Genomic DNA, 19,501 nt, shown 5'->3' with positions numbered 1-19,501 from the left:
GTATTACATTGTACCATCACAACGTCCCCTTCAGACCAATCACAAATCAGTCTTTCTACTTCACGTCCATCTTTCCACAACACAGTATCACACTGTCGTTCTGGACATAACAATTCTTCCACCGCGAACCGCGTTGCTCCTTTCTTACACGCATATTCCGATCATTACCATCAGCTTCTGTAGGACAGACGCTCAAATATGCGCTCAAAAGCACTCATTGTTACGGTGCTGGCCACCCTGGGCAATGCCCACGAAGATCACGAAACTGGATGCGGGCAGTACGAACTGACTGACGACCTAACTTACAAAAACTTCTTCTCCGCCTTTGACTTTTTCGACGGCCCAGATCCGACCACAGGATTTGTCAAATATCAAAACAAGGAATGTGCGATCAAGCAGGGTCTGGTTGGCTACCTCGAGGACACACAGTCTGTGTTCATGGGTGTTGACTTTACGACCAAGGATACTGCTGGCCGCGCTTCTGTTCGCCTTGAGAGCAAGAAAAGTTGGAATCACGGACTGCTAGTGGCCGACATCCGTCATATGCCTGCGTCACAGTGTGGGTCTTGGCCGGCCTTTTGGCTTTTGTCATCTTCAGCGGATTGGCCTCAAGGTGGAGAAGTCGACATCCTTGAGGGTGTTAACGACTACGAAAGTAACTCGGTCACTTTGCATACTTCTACGGGTTGCATGGTCGACAACTCGACTTCAGCTCGAGGAGGATCCGGTGCGGCCGGCGACATCAATGCGGCACCATTCACTGGTCTCATGTCTACGGACGACTGTGATGTCGCTGCATCAGGCCAACTCAAGAATGTCGGTTGTTCCATTCACGCTCCCGGCATCATGTCTGGTATCCCAAATGGTGGTAGCGGTAACACTGACACCAGCGGTGCTGCACCGTTCCCCTCGTACGGTACGGAGTTCAACAATGCTCAAGGTGGTGTCTATGCTATGGAATGGACTACCACCAGCATCTCAGTTTGGTTCTTCCCCCGCGACTCCCCAGGCTTCACAGAAAGTTTCTCTTCCAACGCCACTGCTCCCAATCCATCAGCCTGGGGCACACCTATAGCGCACTTTGGTGGTTCCGGTTGCGACTTTTCTGGGCGCTTCAAGGATCTCAGGATCACCTTTAATACCGCTTTTTGCGGTGAATGGGCAGGAGCCGAGTGGGACAAGTCTTGTGCGAAAAAGACTGGGGTTGCTACTTGTAATGCGTATGTCCGAGATAACCCGGAGGTTTTTAAGGAGGCGTACTGGGAAGTCGCTGGGTTGAAGTGGTTTCAGAAGGGTGCTGCGCAGAATAGGGATAACGTTGCGCCATTACCGAAGCGTGACAGTGTTGCTCATGCTCCGGTGATCAATCTTAAAGTGAAGGATACATGGTTTTCTTGATAGATGGCTATCTATAAACTCGGCGTTTGGTCCCCAAGCTGCACCCAAATTTACGATGTTAAAGCCAAAATAGCAAGCAAGAAAGACGAGTGCGTACCTCATGTGCACAAGAATGGGTTGTGCCAAACGTCTGCTTTCTTTCAGACTGCTACGATGCAGATATGGCAGGATCGACCTCGAAAGTCTATTGATCTTACTTCGAAAAACAAAGATACTTCTAAAGCGTACTTGCAATGGCTATATGTTGGCAGAATTGTGGTATTTTACAAAGCAGAACCCCGGAAGACAACACAGCGGAATGGGATCCTAATTCATATCCTCTCACTGATGATCTGGTGAAACAGGATCTCTTGGGGAAGAGGATGCTACTCTCAGGTCTCCAGCTCTAGAATTATGTTACTACCTTAGAACACAGGCTTACTATAGCATATTCCCAAAGCGTGGTACATTGCCGATGCGTAACAGGGGCCAGATAGGCCTGTGCGAGAAATCAAACGTCAAAGTTACCAGTAGCTAAGCGAACTACGATTACTTCGCTCACCTTCCGTATACGCATGTCTCTCTATATTGTTTTTAAAATTTTCAGACCAGAGTTCGCCCAGACTCCACCTCGTTGCAGCAAGCTACGGGGTCAGCAAACGCCCGGCACGGCTTCAGCACCCAATCGTTGGTCACAATCCCTGGCGCTCACACTTGAAGGACCAAAATCCTCTGGCCTCACTCTCGTGTCGTTAATTATTATGCTTGTTTTTTCTGAAGCCGAGTTGCCTTCCTTACCGCCCTGTAAAGCTCGATTTGCCGTCTGCTTTGTGGAGCTTTGAACGTTACATCCGGTAAGCTGAGTGATAGAGCATACATGTGCATCGTCTTACGTGTGTAGAGAACACAAGTATAAAGGGGTGAACTGGAGCGGATTAACAAGGCATCATCTTCGCACCATTGATCTCTCGTCCACAAACTTCGGCCTCATACCTTATAAGACTACTGTTCTCCTCGGCTTTTCAATGTGCAATACCTTACCTCTATCCCTGCCCTTACTGCTGCAGTGTCAGCTATCGATATTCAAGTGCACGCTGAGTCACACTGCGGTGGTGGTAACAGTATCACGTTCACGAACGCAGAGCCTGACCGGTGCTATGCCACCGGCGGCATATCATGGGCTTACTCATTCCATGCCATTCCCACAAACTGGAGACTAAGCACTAAGTCGTATAAGGGCGGGAACTGTAGAGAAGTAGTTCATGTATTCGACTCAAATGGCAAAGACCTAGTCTGCCATGGTGCAGATGTCGACAACCTACCGTACACGGGAGCGGGCTACAGCTTTATCAATAAAAGGAGGTCAAGCAACATTGCTTTCGATAGCCAAGATTGCGTAAGGCCGGATCTTTTGACTCTGGAAGATAGCCCGACACACACCCTTTCAGGTCTTGGAGATGAAACATACAAGATAATGGTAAAGCCCCCCGAATAGAATTCTTGTAACATGCTAATAATTCTGTAGTAAGAGAAACTCTGAATACTAAGTATGATCTTAGTTGTAGTATACTAACTGTATTGTCCTATGTAGGCTCGACTATGCTTGGAACGGCACGACTGTTGCGGATACGCTAAGCGCATTTGATAAGTATATTGTACAGTAGCGCTAATAATTGTGCCATCGACATTTGTTGTTGGTGGTCCTTTCGATAGAGACTCATATTGCCCTGAACAATGTAGGGAGACTATATATGTCAGGAATGAAATCGAAAAGGAACTGCGCAAGCCTATTCGACTAGACGCGTTGTCTGTGTATTAATGACTACTTGTTGTGAATGTTTACATGTTAGCAGATTCTGCCTTACCACTCTACGCCCCATCTAGCCTATTCGTATTACTTCTCTTACCTCTATCCCTCTTCTTCCCTGTGGCTTTTGGAGGATGAGGAACGTATCGCTAACCACCTTCTTTGCATAGGAGTGAAGACGGTAAGCCCAGTCAATTGCAGACCGCTTCCCTCGCACAATAAAGCGTATCAACGCATAAACAGGCGCTCCCCTCAATGTCAATCACTCTAAATAGGTGTCTACTGACACGACTGAAGCTGTACTTGCTTCTCAAATATCTCACATGTAGGTTTTATGACCAGTTTTACATCATTTGACCCAGTAGTTGATGCTTAGTGTTATTAACAACAACTATCGTCAACTCGTCACCTCCCACGTCCCCTCAGATAGTGTATCTGAATCTTGGACTATCGTCACCCATCTCCGCGACATCCTCCTCAGTCATCCCCTCGACCAAGTGCTCTTCCTCACCCTTCTCACGTCTCGAGTTGATATGCCTAAGCTGGAACCACATAACAGCATAACATATACAAGCAAAACCCACCATGGCCATTGTGATACCATGACCCTTAATAAAACGAGGTCGATCTGCTGTAGGGTATATCTGATGTTTGTTAGTACGCAATTCGTGGTACCCTAGCGACTGAGAGAAAACTTACAAAAGCGCTCATAATACCCGCACAGTTACCGATACTCAACTGCAATCCCGTAGCGGTCGTCCTCTTTCCATATCTTGGCAAGTTCGTAGGCAGCCAAGCCAATGGTAAACCGACACAAACATACAATCCCATCGCAACAAGAAAGCAGCCCGCATAATGAACGCCAGAGCTAGCATCACTGATCAACATGGCGTATCCAACGATACTGACCACACCGAGTAAGATACTGTAAAATCCGCGCTTCTGCTGTTTATCCGAGAAACGCGCAACGACCAGATATGTGATTGCACCAAGCGCGTAACACGGAATAGTGAGGACCTGCACCATTGCACTGCTGGCAGTAGTGTTGATCGACCTGATGATAGTTGGCAAGAAAGTAGAGTAACCGTAAAGCATGGTATCACTCCCGAACTGCGCGAAGCAGAATACCCAAACTTTCCAGTCTTTGACACACTTCCTCACATCTTCCCAGTGAAATTCTGCCGCCTTCTTAGTGTATCCAGTTTGGCGCTTGAGACGAGCTGCAGCGAAAGCCTTCTCCTCGGCAGTGAAAAAGTAGGCTGTTTCCGGAGTGTTGGGAAGGATAAACCAGGTTGCGATGCCCAGAACAAAAGTGGGAATACCCTCTATAATCATGATCCAGCGCCATCCGCGGAGGCCGGCCGTGCCGTCCAAGTGTCCGATTGCGTAAGCGAGGAGACCTCCGCAGGCTCCAGCGAGGGCAGCGGAGACGAAGAGGTAACCGATGCGCAGGGCGAGTTCGCGCTTGGTGTAGAAGAATGTCAGATAAACGGCCATTCCAGGGAACAGGCCTCCTTCAACGGCACCGAGAAGCAAGCGACATGCGATTAGGCCACCATAGCTCTGTACGATACCAGTCAAAGTGGCGATAATACCCCATGCAACGGTGATAAACGCTATCCATCGCGAAGGTGTGAGTTTCTTCAACACGAGATTTGATGGGACCTCGGAGAGAATGTATGTTACGAAGAGAATCGAAACCGCAGTCTGAAACTGAGAATCGTCCATATTGAGGTCTTCCTGTAGACCATAGAGACGCGCATTGCCGATGTTGACTCTGCAGTCGCGTTAGTGGGGTTGTTGAGTGAGTTGACAAATTCCAATTCCACGAGAAGTTGTATTTCCTCATCCCAATGCCCCGATCGTAGACAGAGAGTAAAAAGTAGGAAATTTTTCAAAACTCACCGATCGAGAAAACTAAGCAAGTACAGCAGCATTACCACCGGAATAACAAAAAGATCAAGCTTGCGCACAATCTTAGCCTCGAAAACCGGATCAATCCCCTCTAGCTGTCTCCCAATCTCATCGCTCTCTTTCGCAGCATCTGGCACCGCCTGGTCGTACTGTTTCTCGATATCGCTCATGGTGTCGTCAAGCGTTCTCGTCTAGTTCCTCGGAGAATTAAAAGGCTGATGATCGTTGACTTGCTCGACGCGAGGAAAAGGCCTGTCGCGTGAACTTCGCAGTGTTGCTCGGGGGGAGGTATGATGAACAAATGGCAGCGTCCCGTGTCTTGTTGCATCTAGCCAAAAGTCTGATCCGTCATCCTGTCGTACACTACGTTCGTTTTGCCACGAGAGGGAAATGCTCATGCTTTAAATTTGTCGGCTTCGACATCGGACGAGTCTGCAAAGGCCCACTACTGGACGACATGCCGGCGGGCAGATCCATGGCGGGGGGGCTGGAGCCAATGGAGCACAGAGCTAGCTATTTATGGTATGACGTCGAGGGCTTCCCTGCCTGTAACACAGATATGGCCACTGGACAACTGATAACGAACCACACGTTACTCTGGTTTGTTGTCTGCCAACGCTCCAAGGTTGGGGGAGACATCATACGAAGGATGGGGGTGCTCACGTGCCCCTTGCGTGAAGTGGCGTGGACAGCATTCTTCCTCGATCGTATTAGGCCGCTGTCATGTAATCGCTTAGGCAATGCGATTAGTCCTTAGTCGTCTGTCCGACCAGACAATCGTTGTAGCGGGAACTCTAGACGCGATTGCATCACATTGCACATTGTTGTGCAGATCAGCGCTGATCCGGAAACATGTCCCTCAACACCCTCTCATCACCCATTAAAACCATTCAAGTGGAGATTTGTATTCGTAAGCAGATAGACACGCTCATACCAGCCCAGATGATGTCAAGGACGGATAACTAAAAGCCGTTGTATCCCAATCGATAGGGAGCACGATACCAGAGTAAATATCTACCTGTGCCGAAGGATCAACAGGCCACACGATTTCATCGCGCGGTAAGTCGATCTCAGCAACCGCGTGTCCCGCATCCATGGCCACCGTATGCTGGGTGTAGGTACCGACAAGACTTGACCGCGCGATAGTCCGAACCTCCTTTGCCATCTTCTTTCCGAGAGGCCAGAGAGTGGCCATTGTGTTTAGGAAGCCGATGCTCAGACGGACACGATCTTGCGCTATCGACAGCGCATGCCCGTCCAGTAGGTAGGTACACGCAGATACTTGTACAGCTGCTAGTTGTGAGGTGATACACATGGTGAAGATGTTATGCTTTTCAAAAGCGCAGGGGATTGCGAGGAGCTTGGTATGTATCTCTGTCGCCCTGAGCACACGTGCGGTATGTGCGTTTCGTCCAGCTTTCGGTGCAAGTGTGAAAGGAGAAGGTGCTAGGAAAGCTCGCGTGGCCATCTCTTCGGGACAGTATCCCAGTGACGAGAAAGGCCGGTGTAGTGTTGAGGTGGTTCTGTCGTAATCAGTACATCAGCAGCAACACATGAAGGGGTCAGCTACATTGCAGCACACATATGCGCCATGAACCTATGCACGTATCATCAGCGAATATCCTGGGTTGCACTTGCTGCTCGTATAGTATACATCACCTCATCGATTTGGCCATCTAGACGAAGTGGATCCTTTTTACAAGCCGGAAGCAACGATGACCAGATCGCGAGTTTCGTGTCGCAGTTCTCGACCAGGGCCTCGTTTACTACACCAGTGTCGAGAAAGGTGTTCATGACTGATGTCGTCAGTGTCTAAGCCACAGTCGTTGTCATTCAGTAGGTGAGGTAAGTAATTGTTGTCTATGGATACGTCTCCCTGTGAAACGTACTTACCACAAGCGATGACCATAGCGACGTCGTACAGATACACTATTGACGAATAGATCACCTCAACTTCCGCAAACTCACGAACTTGGTATTCAGACCAGGTCGCTACAGGTGGGATATTCTGCTTATGTTAACATTTCAACCATAGTTGCATACCATTCCAACCTACTCCTGACTCGAAATGCTCATCGTCGCACGGAAGATCAACCGTGTTCGATATTGAAAGCAATGAATGGAATGGCGTATTCGTCACGACCGCGAAATGTTGATCCACAATGTAAAGGATATAGTACGTCCGTCTCCAACACTCTTCCAGCACTGCATCACTCTCACCGTAAGCTCGAGCAAAGTCTCTTTCATTCATGCGAAGTTCTAGTGCGATGGCGGTGGCAGTGCTAAGTTTCTTGCGAGCCTCGACTCTGGAATCGCAATGAAACTCGGCGAGGGAGAAAAGCATTAGCGCCTGAACATTGAATGGTGTACGTGCGAGATTTGGCGACGTGATGGCCTTTAAAGCTGCCATGTAATAGGGTTCCGACGACGTCCAGGGCGCGTAGATCGAGCCGATCCATTCTAGAACAGAAAGCAGTGTGATCATCCCGTGGTTATCTTGTAGGCGCCTAGTTTGTAGATAATGGAAAGGTAGGACGATTGGGAAGGGAGGCCAGAAGTGTTCAAAGTATAATTCTAACAGTCGGTTGTTGTCGATCTGAAACGAGATATGGTTGTGTTGAACTTGAGAGGGTACAATAACTGGTATGGGATCATCTGCCGAGCTGCTCGTGAGCGTTCCCAGACTAGATTGATCAGATGGCGATGTTGCTGATATGTTGGGTTTTCCGCTAGGACAATCATCGCGTCCGGCCGCAACATGGTGTGCGTTCTTAGCCTCCTGCTGCAGTCGCAAACGTCGCTCCGCGAGTGCAGCCTTGTTCAAGCCTCCTCTTCTGGACTTCTGGTAGACACATTCTTTCCCGTCGCGCCTGCATCTATTGCAAATTGGTTGCGTAGAGTCGCATTTTACGTGTCTACTGCGACATTGTACGCATGCTAGCACTACTCGATCGACGCGTTTCGAATCGGATGATGGTTCCATCTCTGGGCAACAGAGGACGCGAAGGCTGCTATAGGGTCTTGATTGTAGTCTGGAATCACCCTGCGCGGCAATAGGATGATGAAAAGACCACAATCATTCAATACAGGAGTTCATACTGGAGAGAATAAGAGGTAAGCACGATGCTTAGGGCTGATCTGACTGGTTATACACCGTGCCGCCTTCCAAGCTGGAGGCCGCGCCTGCCGAGTCGGCAAGAGTCGGACGTGCATGTTGGGGGCCGGTCCTTCGTACAGCCTAATACAAACCAAAAAATGTAGACATGTGCTGGTAATGATTAAGAAATATGATCACATATGGCACAACGCTTGTCTTCAGCTGCGTAAACACGTATAGTGTCATCATTATTCCCGTACACTCGCAAGCCTTTCTACCCTACCATAAACTAGAAATAATCGCACTAATAAGTCCACATGCAGCCTTCATGATACGACAGGCCAACGTAGCAACATCCAAATCGGGTCTCAATGCCAAACATGTAATCATATGCGTTCCAGACCTGACGGGCATAATCCGTACCAGCTGGGGTTGTCGCTTTTCCATCGTATATCTATAATCGAAGACGAGAAAGCAGCGGAGACAAGTTGCGAGCTTATCGCAGCTTGCCATGATCCTGGGCCTCTTTAACCTGTTCAAAGACCTGCAATACTATGTTAGCTGTCTGAAATCTGTAATCTCACATGATGCGGTGTTGCATACCTTCAGCATCTTTCTACGCGCACCAAGAGCATTGACGCCACGCTTTTCCAAGCCTTCGTCATCGAGCTCGATAAGCTCCTGCCACTTGAGATCCTTCAGGTTATCTGTGTACTTGTGCAGGCGGAGACTCCGAAGCCAGTTGGGAATGTCCGAAAGCAGTCCAGGGTCGGTAGGGTCCTCCGGAGGCTTCGAGCTACCACGACGGCCTCGGGGAGATCGACCACGATCAATGTTGTCACCGAGGAAGCCATGGCCGTCATTGCTACCACCAGCAAGACCAAACTGAGCGAGGTTCAGCGCGCCCATGCCGTTGTTCATCATACCACCGCCGTAGTCAGCAGCCAAGAATCCGTTAGCCTGAGGCGAGGTAAAGTTACCCATAGCACCCATGCCCTGACCCTGCATCGCGAAGCCAGGGGAGCTAGGTCGAGATCGGCGACCTTGCATAGCGGCCAATTGCTGGGCCTGAAGAGCAGCCGCCTGCTGTGGAGTCAATACTTGGCCCAGCTCGTTAGTCATAAGGATATTTCCATTGCCCATCTGAGGCATGCCGGGGGACATGGGCCCATTGTCCGAAGATCGGGCGCGGCGGAACTTGCGCACATCGTCCAGCTGGATGCGGTTGTTGACAGTAGACAACGCAGCCAATTTCATAGCAGTGGCGTTGGCTACCATATCAGCCTGGTTGTTTGACTGCTGAAAGTTGGCGACCATGGGAGTGCTCAATTGAGAGGCCCAACTTCCACCTGGGGCGTAAGAAGGCGAAAGGAGTGGCATGTTGGACGAATTGGCCTCGAGCGCATTCAGCGTGGTGGTCTGGACATTGTTGCTGTCGTTCTGGAGGGGGAGACGGGGCGAGCGAAGACCGGCGGATGGAGGTGGTTGAGAGAACTGGCCCATGGGCGGCTGCTGGTGTTGCTGCTGGCCCGAAGACTTGGGGCGATTGGCACCCTCGTTCCAGGGTGATGCTGGCGGAGCGTTGTTCTCCCGCTTGCTGTTATCTTCGGGGGCGGAGATGGTAGGAGCCGCTAGAGAGCTGCGATCTCCGACGGTGCTATTACGGTTGGATGCCGGCGCAACACCGACCACATCGGTAAATTCAGCCTTCTGCTTGGCGATGGCAGCCGCGGCGTCCGGGAACATGCGGTTGATCTGGGATGTCTCCAAGCCCGAGTTGCGTTTTCCAGCCCCCGGGGATGGCGGAGGACGACCGAGACCCATGGAATGACGGTTTTCACCCGTGCTGAGCTTGCTCATGGCGTCGCTCAATTTCTGTGTCATGGGATCTGGTGCATGTCAGCATGGGAAGTAGCCCCTAGAAACCATCTAACTCACCCTTCTCTCCAAAGTTAGCAGGAGACAGAACTCCAGACATGGGCACGTTCTTGGACATCTGCTGCAAGACTTGAATAAAGAAGCGAATCTGCACCTGGGTCGTCTGCTGCAGCAGAGCATAGAGCGCTGCGGTCCTCTCGGCTTCGCTGAGGACGCGGAACCACTGCTCTATAGCGCTCAGCTCGTCCTTGAAGTCCTGGTCGAGAGTCGCGGTCGCCATTTCTTCGAGTGTGGTTTCATACTGGTCAATGTCGGCGAGCCACTGCTGAGCAGCGCGTTCCATCTCGTCAGGGTTGCCCGACTGTGTGTTGTTGCGACCGAAATAGATCTCGGAAGCGGGACGAATTCCACGGTTGGCAAGAGGGGAGGGGAAGCCGCCTAGATCAGCTGAGGCACGAAGATGGTGATTAGCACCGAGGGAAGTTCGGGCTTGGGGCGGGCGGAGCGAGCTGGAGCCCTCGGGAGTGCTGTTTCTGTTCGCGGCTATATGACTGGCAGACATGGTGGCGGTGGAAGTGGTAGCCTGTGGTTTGCAGTGGAGAGGTTGAAATTCTGTCCTCCGGTCAGTATGGCCAGGCGGGTACAACTACTCGCACATGGAATGCGAGCAAACATACAGTGTGGGTAGCCGAGTACACGGGTGGGGGTAGTAATGTGTGCACACGAGTCCTGCAGTCCCAGCTGTGCCTCAAAGGACGTCGAGATGCGAGATATCAGGGGAGTAACAGTTTCGCGGGAGGGCTGATGGATGCAGGGGATGCGCTTTGCGGTGATGCACGGGCAAGCAGCGCAATAAGAAGAGACACCGTAATATATCAAGGTACAGAGAAGGGAAACGTCAGCGAGAGAGAGGTGGAAGAGCGGAAGAGCTCACTGCAAGACGTGAAGGGGGAGGACGGTGTGAAGGTCTCATCGCTCGAAAAGGCGTTGGTTCGTTAGCGCGCAGCCAATCACGGAACCCTGCGCAAGGCTGAAGCAACGGCTCGACTCTTCTAGCGCTGGTGCTCACCTGTTACAGACAAATGGGGCAGACGTGCGTACAAGGTGTCTTCTTGGATGGCTTTGATTGTTGTCTCCGACTATCCTGAGGTGGTAATGGTTGCCTGTGAAGCCTTCGAGTGTCCGTGGAACATCTCCGCACACCACTCCACACGCCCACCGAACCACATGGCACTTTCACTGTTTCGAGCCAGAGCAAACGCTCAGACGCACTGTCCATGGCAGCCACTCGATGGCAGGCTGTCAGCAACAGAAGCATACGTATCGCACCCTTCCTGTAATAGCTTCTCTGCCGTGCCCTACTGCTTGTTGGCGAGCCGCGCCGTCAAACGCTCCGAGAAACAAAAGAAATTCTTCCCGAGACGCGTTCATGCGCCGCTTGTAGCTAAAGCTAATCGTTCGGAGCCACGGGTATAGACGTCGCGCGTCTTCAAGTCGTGTTCTGTCATTGCAGGAGTGTCGTCGATGCCTGAGGGGGACCCACTTATTGCCTGATATGACATCTGATGCCCGGCAGGTACATGCACTAACGGCAGAACCTACAACCGCTGCATCTATTAAGAGCTTTGTAAATGTTGGCAACACTTAATACTCAAAGTCTGACCTCGAGGAGTTATCATGCCATATTTTATTAGTATGCTAACGTAGACCACTAGCCATCTTTAGGCTTGGACGTTTATCAGGGTAGAATGGGTAGCTGGTTGGTTTCATAGACTGTGACCTGATTTTGATATGGGCCAAATGCACTGGTCACATCAGAGAAGGGACGTGGCCACAAAGCAGATAAATCCACCTGCGCGGATGCAAAATCTCTCTCGCTCGTAATGGGTATCTTATTGTTTTACATCTGCCATGCTCAGTCTCATGATGATGCCGCTGCTTGTTGTGACTGCTGTGCGGCCGACTGTATCTGGATGATCTGGCTCGTTTGTTAGCATTACGCGCACCACAACTAGACGCGTTCGGAACGCATACCTCGCCCTTGATCTTCTCGCTCTTGTCTTGTATTCCCTGGATCTGCTTCTCGATATCCTTGCTGCTTCCAGTCAGACAAGACCCAATTTCATGTCACCCAGCCCACTCACATCTGCTTGTCGATGAACTCGAGGCGACCATTAACCGACATGACCGCCTCTGTCTTGTCCTGCTTCAACAGCACTGGTCCGATCTGCTTGTAGATGTTGGCATCGTCGTCGAGTATGTCAAACTCCTGCGACACCGATGAGTACAGATTCCGACGGCGCGTGTGTTGTGGTGTGTCCCACCTTCTTAACCGTACTATTCTCCTGCTGCTGCGATTCGAGCTTCTGGCGTGCCTCTACTGCAGTTCCGAGCTCTGTTCCGAGATTAGCCAACAATTTCCAAGCTGCGCAAGTGACTTACCAGCCTGGAGGCCTTGGTAGCTATCAGAAAGTGCCTGGAGCTTCTTTTGCACGTCCGCCATGGCTTTGGTGATGCTGAGTAACGCGTTACAGAAAGTTTGGTGCAGTCTTGTTCGGAAGTCGCGAGTGGGATGCTGAACTTTCCCAATGCGGTTAGAAGCAACGCGGGGCTAGGTGCCTTGGCCGTACCTAGAACGATGGTCACCTCCAGGGCTCCTGTGTACGACCGCAAAGCCGATCCCGACAAGCAAATCTCGAGTGTTTTCCTGCCCGAATATCGTCACCCCAAGCAGACACCTCCGCCGTCATCTCATACAGTCGCCCTTGCCTCGCGAAAACACCGGCAAACAACACGCGATTGCCCCACCCGGATCGCCCTTCGCCGCCCATACATCGATCGTTCACAACTCAATCGGCGCGCGCCTCAAGTTCATACTCGCTGAAGCCTCCACAAACCTCCGATCTCAGCTATGAGTAACGCCGACTTTCTCGGCCGGGCCATCGAAACGGTCAAAAAGGCAATTGAAACGGACACGGCAGGGGAATATGAGAAGGCATATCAGCTGTACTACAGCGCTCGTCAGTAGCCCAAAGGATAGCCCGTTTGGTTTTGGACGCTAATTTCTCATGCAGTTGAGCTCTTTATGCTCGCTCTCAAATGTACTATGACCATCTTCTTGGGATCGGTAGGCATGCTAACACTCAGCAGGGGAGAAGAACCAGAAGTCCAAGGACATGATCCGCGGCAAGGTCGCCGAGTACATGGAGCGCGCTGAGAAGCTCAAGCAACATTTGAATCAAAACGACGCCTCGAATCGCAAGAAGCCAGCAGCCATGGGCTCCAATGGCAAATCAGCGGGCGGAAGTGGAAAGGGCGGAGGGTACGCACTCACTCCATAGTTCGAAAGTCCTGAGATCTCACCATTAACTTCTGACAGTGACGAGGATGAAGGCGAACAAGACGCCGACTCCAAAAAGCTCCGCGGTGCGCTCGCAGGCGCCATCCTCTCGGAGAAGCCCAATATTCGATGGGAAGACGTAGCAGGTCTGGAGATGGCGAAAGAAGCACTCAAGGAAGCCGTGATTCTACCCATCAAGTTTCCACATCTGTTTACTGGCAAGCGACAACCATGGAAGGGCATATTACTCTACGGACCACCTGGTACGGGTAAGAGTTACTTGGCAAAGGCGGTCGCTACCGAGGCGAACAGCACATTTTTCAGTGTCTCCAGTTCCGATCTCGTCAGCAAATGGATGGGTGAATCAGAACGGTAGGTTGAGACAGTCGAACTTCATGCAACGCAACAACTGACATAATATCAGGCTCGTTAAACAGCTCTTCGGCATGGCTCGCGAAAACAAGCCCTCGATCATCTTCATCGACGAAATTGACGCCCTCTGCGGACCTCGAGGTGAAGGAGAGTCGGAAGCATCACGACGTATCAAGACGGAACTGCTAGTGCAGATGGATGGTGTAGGCAAGGACTCAAAGGGCGTACTCATTCTCGGCGCGACCAACATCCCCTGGCAGCTCGACTCTGCCATTCGACGACGATTCCAGCGAAGAGTTCATATTTCGCTGCCAGATACCCCTGCCAGAATGAGGATGTTCGAGCTCGCAGTCGGCAACACACCTTGCGAGCTGAACCAGGCCGACTACAAGAAGCTGGCGGAGCTCAGTGAGGGATATTCTGGGTCTGATATCTCGATCGCGGTACAAGACGCGCTCATGCAGCCCGTACGTCTGATCCAGACGGCGACTCACTACAAGCCTGTCCAAGTCGATGGCCAAACAAAGTGGACACCGTGCTCACCTGGCGATCCACAAGCAGAGGAGAAGTCATGGACAGATTTAGATGGCGATCAGCTGCTCGAGCCACCTCTCAAGGTTAAAGACTTTGTCAAGGCGATCAAGGCTTCAAGACCGACTGTTAGCGGCGAGGATCTGAAGCGCAGCGCCGAGTGGACAAAGGAGTTTGGTAGTGAGGGCGCGTAACCGGGTTGTCGTTATCTAAGACGGTGCTGTATATCTTCGAGGCGCTTTTGGTGTTTATATCCCCTTCTAGCATAGCGGTTCCAGGCCGTAGACGGACCGGCCGGCGTTGATGCTTCGAATACATGATCAACTTGAGCCTTTCTTCCTTGTCAGTTTTGGCAATTACACTTTACTCCAAGCCAGCCTCATTTCAAGTGTCAAGAAGAGGAAACTGTATACCGTATTGGATCATCACATTATGAGGTAAAGGTGATTGAGTGATGATGCCTTATTTCTCTACACTAAGCCAGACCGGCCGAGTCTAATCCATAGCACAATCGGAGTGGGTGAGGGGATGAAGGGGAAGCATTGGGGGGGAATCTGTGTAAGCCTAACCTGACCTGACCTAACCTAACCTAACCTAACCAAAACAAGCATTCCGCCGTGAAAACAATGCCACTCTACACTTCGCCAGCCTTGTCAATCATCATGATGAAGCTCAGAGACCCTCACGTCATGTCCTTGCATACTGTCTTCATGCTAATGTGCTCACGTCACAATTCCAAATCGAACGCCGCTCATGCATCGTGTCCCATATGGATGAAGTTCCACAAGTCCGTAAAGTTGATCGTCCGAGAATAGCCTACTCAGTCTCTAGCTAAAGTAAGCTTGCGCGGTACGCTGCTGCTCCGGTGTCAGAGTCGCAGCAGCTTGGCCTAAATCGGTGCTAGTCGCCTGTATGAGCGCCTTTACGGATGCGACGACGCGGTTCGCGGTCTGTCCTTGCAGAGTCTCGGCCTCGAGAGCTTGCACAACGTAATTGAAGACCTTTGCGGGTTGGGAGAATACAGCCTGGTTTTGCCTATAAAACAATTAGCGGGGCTCCCTTGCGTATCCTGCACAATACCAGGTAAACTTACTGTTCGATCAACTGGGCTAAGAAGGCATATGCGTATGGAGTAGCTTCCTCGTCGTTGGTAATTGGGAGGGTGTCGATCCAGGCTGCGGCGACGCTATCCCAATTCGCAACCTTGCTTGCGTTGTAGTGTAGGATCTTGGCGATCGCAGCCGATGCGTTCTCTGTCGCAAAGATGTCGTCGTCCGCGCGGGCATTGGGCCTCTGTGTGACCTGGAAGAGCGTCTCTAGGGAGGCAGCAACAAATTCTGACCAGTTCTCTCCTCCCTTGTGGGCTGCGACACCAACACCATACACGGCTGCCTGGCGGTTAGCAGGAACCTCGTCCTGCATACCGTCAATGAGGGGTTGGATGATTTGATCTTTGTATTGCCACGACTCTGGTCCACAGAACTCTAGCACATCGTCGTAGATGCAAATCGCCCATTGACGCTGAGTAGGATCGGGGTTGACAACGGCCATGCTGTAGAACTCGATCAAACCTGCCCAATGGGGCAGGAATGCAGTGCCCATAGTCTTGAAAATGCTGTGGAACGCCTTGTTCATGTCCGACAGAAGATTCTGGTCGTCCTCGATAGCGAAGAGAATATCTTCTGAGGCTTCCTCGCCATCTTCATTTTCGGCTTGCTCCTCCAGGCGTTCTTTGACGCGAATGTTGTAGTCTTGAAGCACGCTTCTAGCGGACTCAATGAATGTAGTCATGTGTGCGTCTGTCAGACAGTTGCGGCCAATGCACTCTAGACACTCGTAGAAGCACTGGTACATCTCGGCAAGGGTATCAATGGCGGGCTCGGTGCTGAGAACTTCAAGGACGCGCTCGACAGTACGTCCCCACAGTGCACCGAGCTCTGTTGACTCCGGACCGTGGGCCTTCTTGTACGCGTTCAATAGTGCCGGGACACATTTGGCGGATGCGACCCGTACGGGGTCGTGGAAGAAGAAGGCCAGACCTGGAAGAGCGATCTTCTCCATAATGTCGTTCACGTAAGGCTCGAAAGCATCCTCCAGCACTTGCGCGTAGATGACGATGAGTTCGATGGCCATGTGCTTGTCATCGAGGATGCTAGTCTTGATTCCAATAACCTTACCCTTGAGTGGGACCAACTCCCAGCCTTCTTCATCTTGGATCTGAGCAACTTGTTCTTCGTCATCAAGAAGTTGGATGTCAGCCTTGGCTCCAGCAAGCTCGGTCAGTGGCGGGATGACACCAGCGAGGAAAGGAACAAACTCGCGTCCTAGCACACGGCACATGCGGCCCCAGCAGTGAAGCAGATAGGAGGCTTGTGGGTCATCAGGCTCGGAGACGCTGTTCTGAATCCGGCCAAGCAGTTGTACAAGATTGAGCGCGTCCTGACCCATACGGTCTTTTCCGACAGCGAGAGCAATAAGTGTTGCGCACTCCATAGCCTTCGCGCGAAGAAGCCTGTATTCCTTTGATTGCTCTTCCTGTAGGACGTTGAAGAGAAGGGGCATAAGGGTATCGTAGTACTTGGAGAAGGCAGCCTCTGCAGAATCCGCAACAGTGGCAATGGTAGACAAGGCTTGTTCCTGCACAAAGCGCTTGGGGCTCTGCAGAAGCATGAGCAAGTGGTTGAGCAGCTGGTCAAGATATGGCTCAAGAATGTTCTTTTCAGCCTCCTCGCAGAAGTTCACCAGAGCGGCGGCAGCGTGCGCTTGCACACGAGGTTCGGAGGACTCAAGGACCGGGATGATGTTTGGCAGGACGACCTGGTGGTACTTCTCTTGCATGGTGCCAGCAAAGTCAGTCGACATTTGACCGACAGCATTGCAGGCAGCCCATCGCACACGCGGATGGGGATCTCGGAGCGCAGGTAGAACGAGGTCCAGCACCTTGTCGAGCTCGCCAACCATTAATTCACGGCAGCCCTCGGAAATGGCTGATATTGCCATGAGAGCTGCGTGCCTGTCGCGCCACGCTGAAGAAGTCATCATGCGGGGTAGCCAGTTGAAAGTCGGGGGAAGAATGGCTTGTCCACCGAGCTTGTTTGCCAGGCGATCCATACATTGCTCACCAGCAACGTGGTTGGAGTCGCTCTCTTCGTCCAAGTCTTCGGAAACGTTCCATTCTTCAGCATCGTCATCATCAGCGCCAACGTCGGTCATCAGAGACAAACATTGGGTGACCATGTCGTTGGTGAAGTTGGAATCCTTCTTGCACATGAGTGGCGCGTTGTCTGCGAATGTAGCCATGAGCTCTAAAGCGTTCTGTCGGGCCGTCTCCCCCAAATCCTTGTCCTGGATGACGGAGATGCTGAACTGAACGAGGCTGTTGAACAGAGGCTTGAACATCTTGGGCGCGACTTCAGCAAGATCGATGAGCGAGATGAGGGCCTTGCTGAGGAGCTCTGCATCGCCAGAGTTCTTGATGGGTGGCAGAATGTTTAATATCTCACCGATGAGGGAGTAGTACTTGGTTTGTGCCTTCTTGGTGATGGAGCGGAAGAAGGATGCGAAGGCTTCGACGGATGCGATTCGGACCTGTGCAGTGTAAGTTGAGAAGGTCCAGGTGCATGTGGAAAGCGTACCGATGTCTCGCTGTCGGCAAAGCCGCCCTTGAAGGCAGTCATGACCACATCTTCGTGCTGCTTCTCGATGATCTGCGGGGTTGTCGAAAATATCCTGAAGGCGTTCTCACGTTGCGCGGGGTCTGCGGATTGGCTTGCCTGGAACAATGCGCCCAGCAGCTCTGGCCATGCAACACCTAGGTGGATTTAGACATGTTTTGTGAGGTGTACCGTTTTCCTCGTACCTTCATCTGTGTGCTGGCGTGCGAGCTCGGCAACTGCATCTCCAACCTTGGTGCGCACCGAGTTGTCGGTCTCATTGGCGAGGCACTGGAGCAGTTTTGCGCGTATGGCTTCTCGCTCGGGGGCGTTGAGGGTCAGGAAGAGGTCGGCGGTCTGGCCAGAGGGCGCCTTTCGCGGTTTCGACGACTGTCGCCTGAAGATGACGGCGGCAAATGTCCTTGTCTGCCACGGCTTGTAAGCTAAGATGCATGATTTCCACCAGACTGGAGTCGTACTGAAGTGTCTTGCGCCAGCTCAATCTGCTCCGAAAGGCCCATCAAGAGCACCTCGGGCCTCTGGGCAACCCATTCCTCGTTCAACTGCTGCTCGGCGGCCGTACGCTGAACATTGTCCGGCGACTGTAGACCCTGCAGCAGGGTTGCCAGCGCGGTATGCACCTCGGCAGGGAGGACAGACATGTCGTATGTGTGTATTCGTCGTGTGTATCGTGGGGAGCGGCCCCAGTTGGGTGTGTTGTTGTTCGCAGGCAAGGGATTATGGTCGCTTGGTCGGTAGTGCTTGCGGAGCGCGTGTGACGTGGTTCAAAGTCGCGCCCCTGCTGCCGTGAAAATATGCAGAAGCAGCGTGTGCTCTAGTACAGAACGTCGGTCGGCGGCAGAATCGGGGGCTTTGTGTGGTTTCAGCGTTGCCGTAGAAATAATTTCATTCATCAATTGTTTTGGCGGGGCTGGCTTCGCGAGTCGGAGCCATGTCCAAAAAAACAAGGGTGCGTGTAGAATACAACCCCGCCATGTCATTGGCTAGTTTGCACTCTTCACCGACTGCATGTGCACGCGGAACCTCTTCTTGGGCTATCCGTGTACTTGAAAGGTTTCTGAAGGGACATGAAGGAACAGGAATGGGTCAGATGGCATCGAAAACGTGGAGACGGCACCCTATGCAATGAAGAAACCGAACAGGCAGAGATGGCTTCGCAGCCTACAACAAACTGGTTAAACATCTAATATAGATGGATGGATATGGTGGAATCCTACGTTAGTGTTAGGTATCTTGTGTTTTCTTGTCATGTGATATTGCAGACAGCAAGAAGTATATCTACACTTGTTTATTTTCTTCCTTGGATAGGGTCATGATGAAGACCAGGCGGCTACAAAGCACCCCAAAAGTAGTGACTCTATCCGACACGGACGTTAGCATAATAGAGATTTCTAATTCCAACATAAACTGTGCTGTTAGATGCTGATGGAACGGGCTAGGTATTTGGGCCTTGTAGTATGACCATGTGCACATGTGCCATGTTAGCAGTCAAAGAGGGAGTAGCGGTCTGG

The 19,501-nt window shown here is 51.6% G+C and overlaps 7 protein-coding genes across 7 annotated transcripts; 2 read left to right on the top strand and 5 right to left on the bottom strand.

The window, feature by feature from the left end:
• Positions 1-198: 198 nt before the first annotated feature.
• Positions 199-1,398, top strand: ALTATR162_LOCUS1977 (uncharacterized protein; the record flags this gene model as incomplete). The annotated part of the gene is made up of 1 exon (XM_043309579.1): positions 199-1,398. One exon carries the CDS (start codon positions 199-201, stop codon positions 1,396-1,398), a length of 1,200 nt encoding a protein of 399 aa, XP_043165514.1.
• Positions 1,399-3,606: 2,208 nt separating this feature from the next.
• ALTATR162_LOCUS1976 (uncharacterized protein) lies at positions 3,607-5,268 on the bottom strand (the record flags this gene model as incomplete). The annotated part of the gene is made up of 3 exons (XM_043309578.1): positions 3,607-3,828; positions 3,884-4,961; positions 5,090-5,268. The coding sequence occupies 3 exons, from the start codon at positions 5,266-5,268 to the stop codon at positions 3,607-3,609; spliced, it is 1,479 nt and encodes a 492-aa protein (XP_043165513.1).
• A 758-nt stretch (positions 5,269-6,026) lies between these two features.
• Positions 6,027-7,583, bottom strand: ALTATR162_LOCUS1975 (uncharacterized protein; the record flags this gene model as incomplete). Its single annotated transcript, XM_043309577.1, has 5 exons — positions 6,027-6,621; positions 6,669-6,695; positions 6,753-6,894; positions 6,992-7,106; positions 7,155-7,583. 5 exons carry the CDS (start codon positions 7,581-7,583, stop codon positions 6,027-6,029), a joined length of 1,308 nt encoding a protein of 435 aa, XP_043165512.1.
• A 1,108-nt stretch (positions 7,584-8,691) lies between these two features.
• Positions 8,692-10,635, bottom strand: ALTATR162_LOCUS1974 (uncharacterized protein; the record flags this gene model as incomplete). Its single annotated transcript, XM_043309576.1, has 3 exons — positions 8,692-8,739; positions 8,799-10,084; positions 10,134-10,635. The coding sequence occupies 3 exons, from the start codon at positions 10,633-10,635 to the stop codon at positions 8,692-8,694; spliced, it is 1,836 nt and encodes a 611-aa protein (XP_043165511.1).
• A 1,359-nt stretch (positions 10,636-11,994) lies between these two features.
• Positions 11,995-12,576, bottom strand: ALTATR162_LOCUS1973 (uncharacterized protein; the record flags this gene model as incomplete). Its single annotated transcript, XM_043309575.1, has 5 exons — positions 11,995-12,051; positions 12,108-12,168; positions 12,218-12,342; positions 12,398-12,468; positions 12,516-12,576. The coding sequence occupies 5 exons, from the start codon at positions 12,574-12,576 to the stop codon at positions 11,995-11,997; spliced, it is 375 nt and encodes a 124-aa protein (XP_043165510.1).
• A 408-nt stretch (positions 12,577-12,984) lies between these two features.
• Positions 12,985-14,510, top strand: ALTATR162_LOCUS1972 (uncharacterized protein; the record flags this gene model as incomplete). Its single annotated transcript, XM_043309574.1, has 5 exons — positions 12,985-13,093; positions 13,148-13,174; positions 13,224-13,395; positions 13,453-13,785; positions 13,838-14,510. The coding sequence occupies 5 exons, from the start codon at positions 12,985-12,987 to the stop codon at positions 14,508-14,510; spliced, it is 1,314 nt and encodes a 437-aa protein (XP_043165509.1).
• A 633-nt stretch (positions 14,511-15,143) lies between these two features.
• ALTATR162_LOCUS1971 (uncharacterized protein) lies at positions 15,144-18,631 on the bottom strand (the record flags this gene model as incomplete). The annotated part of the gene is made up of 5 exons (XM_043309573.1): positions 15,144-15,351; positions 15,410-17,904; positions 17,952-18,127; positions 18,176-18,395; positions 18,449-18,631. The coding sequence occupies 5 exons, from the start codon at positions 18,629-18,631 to the stop codon at positions 15,144-15,146; spliced, it is 3,282 nt and encodes a 1,093-aa protein (XP_043165508.1).
• Between the last annotated feature and the right edge of the window lie 870 nt (positions 18,632-19,501).

This window comes from Alternaria atra, assembly GCF_907166805.1.
Source record: "Alternaria atra isolate CS162 genome assembly, contig: 21, whole genome shotgun sequence".
NCBI classification, from domain to species: Eukaryota; Fungi; Ascomycota; class Dothideomycetes; order Pleosporales; family Pleosporaceae; genus Alternaria; species Alternaria atra.
Note: the sequence above shows the minus strand (reverse complement) of the source record. Positions and strands in the feature narration are given on the sequence as shown.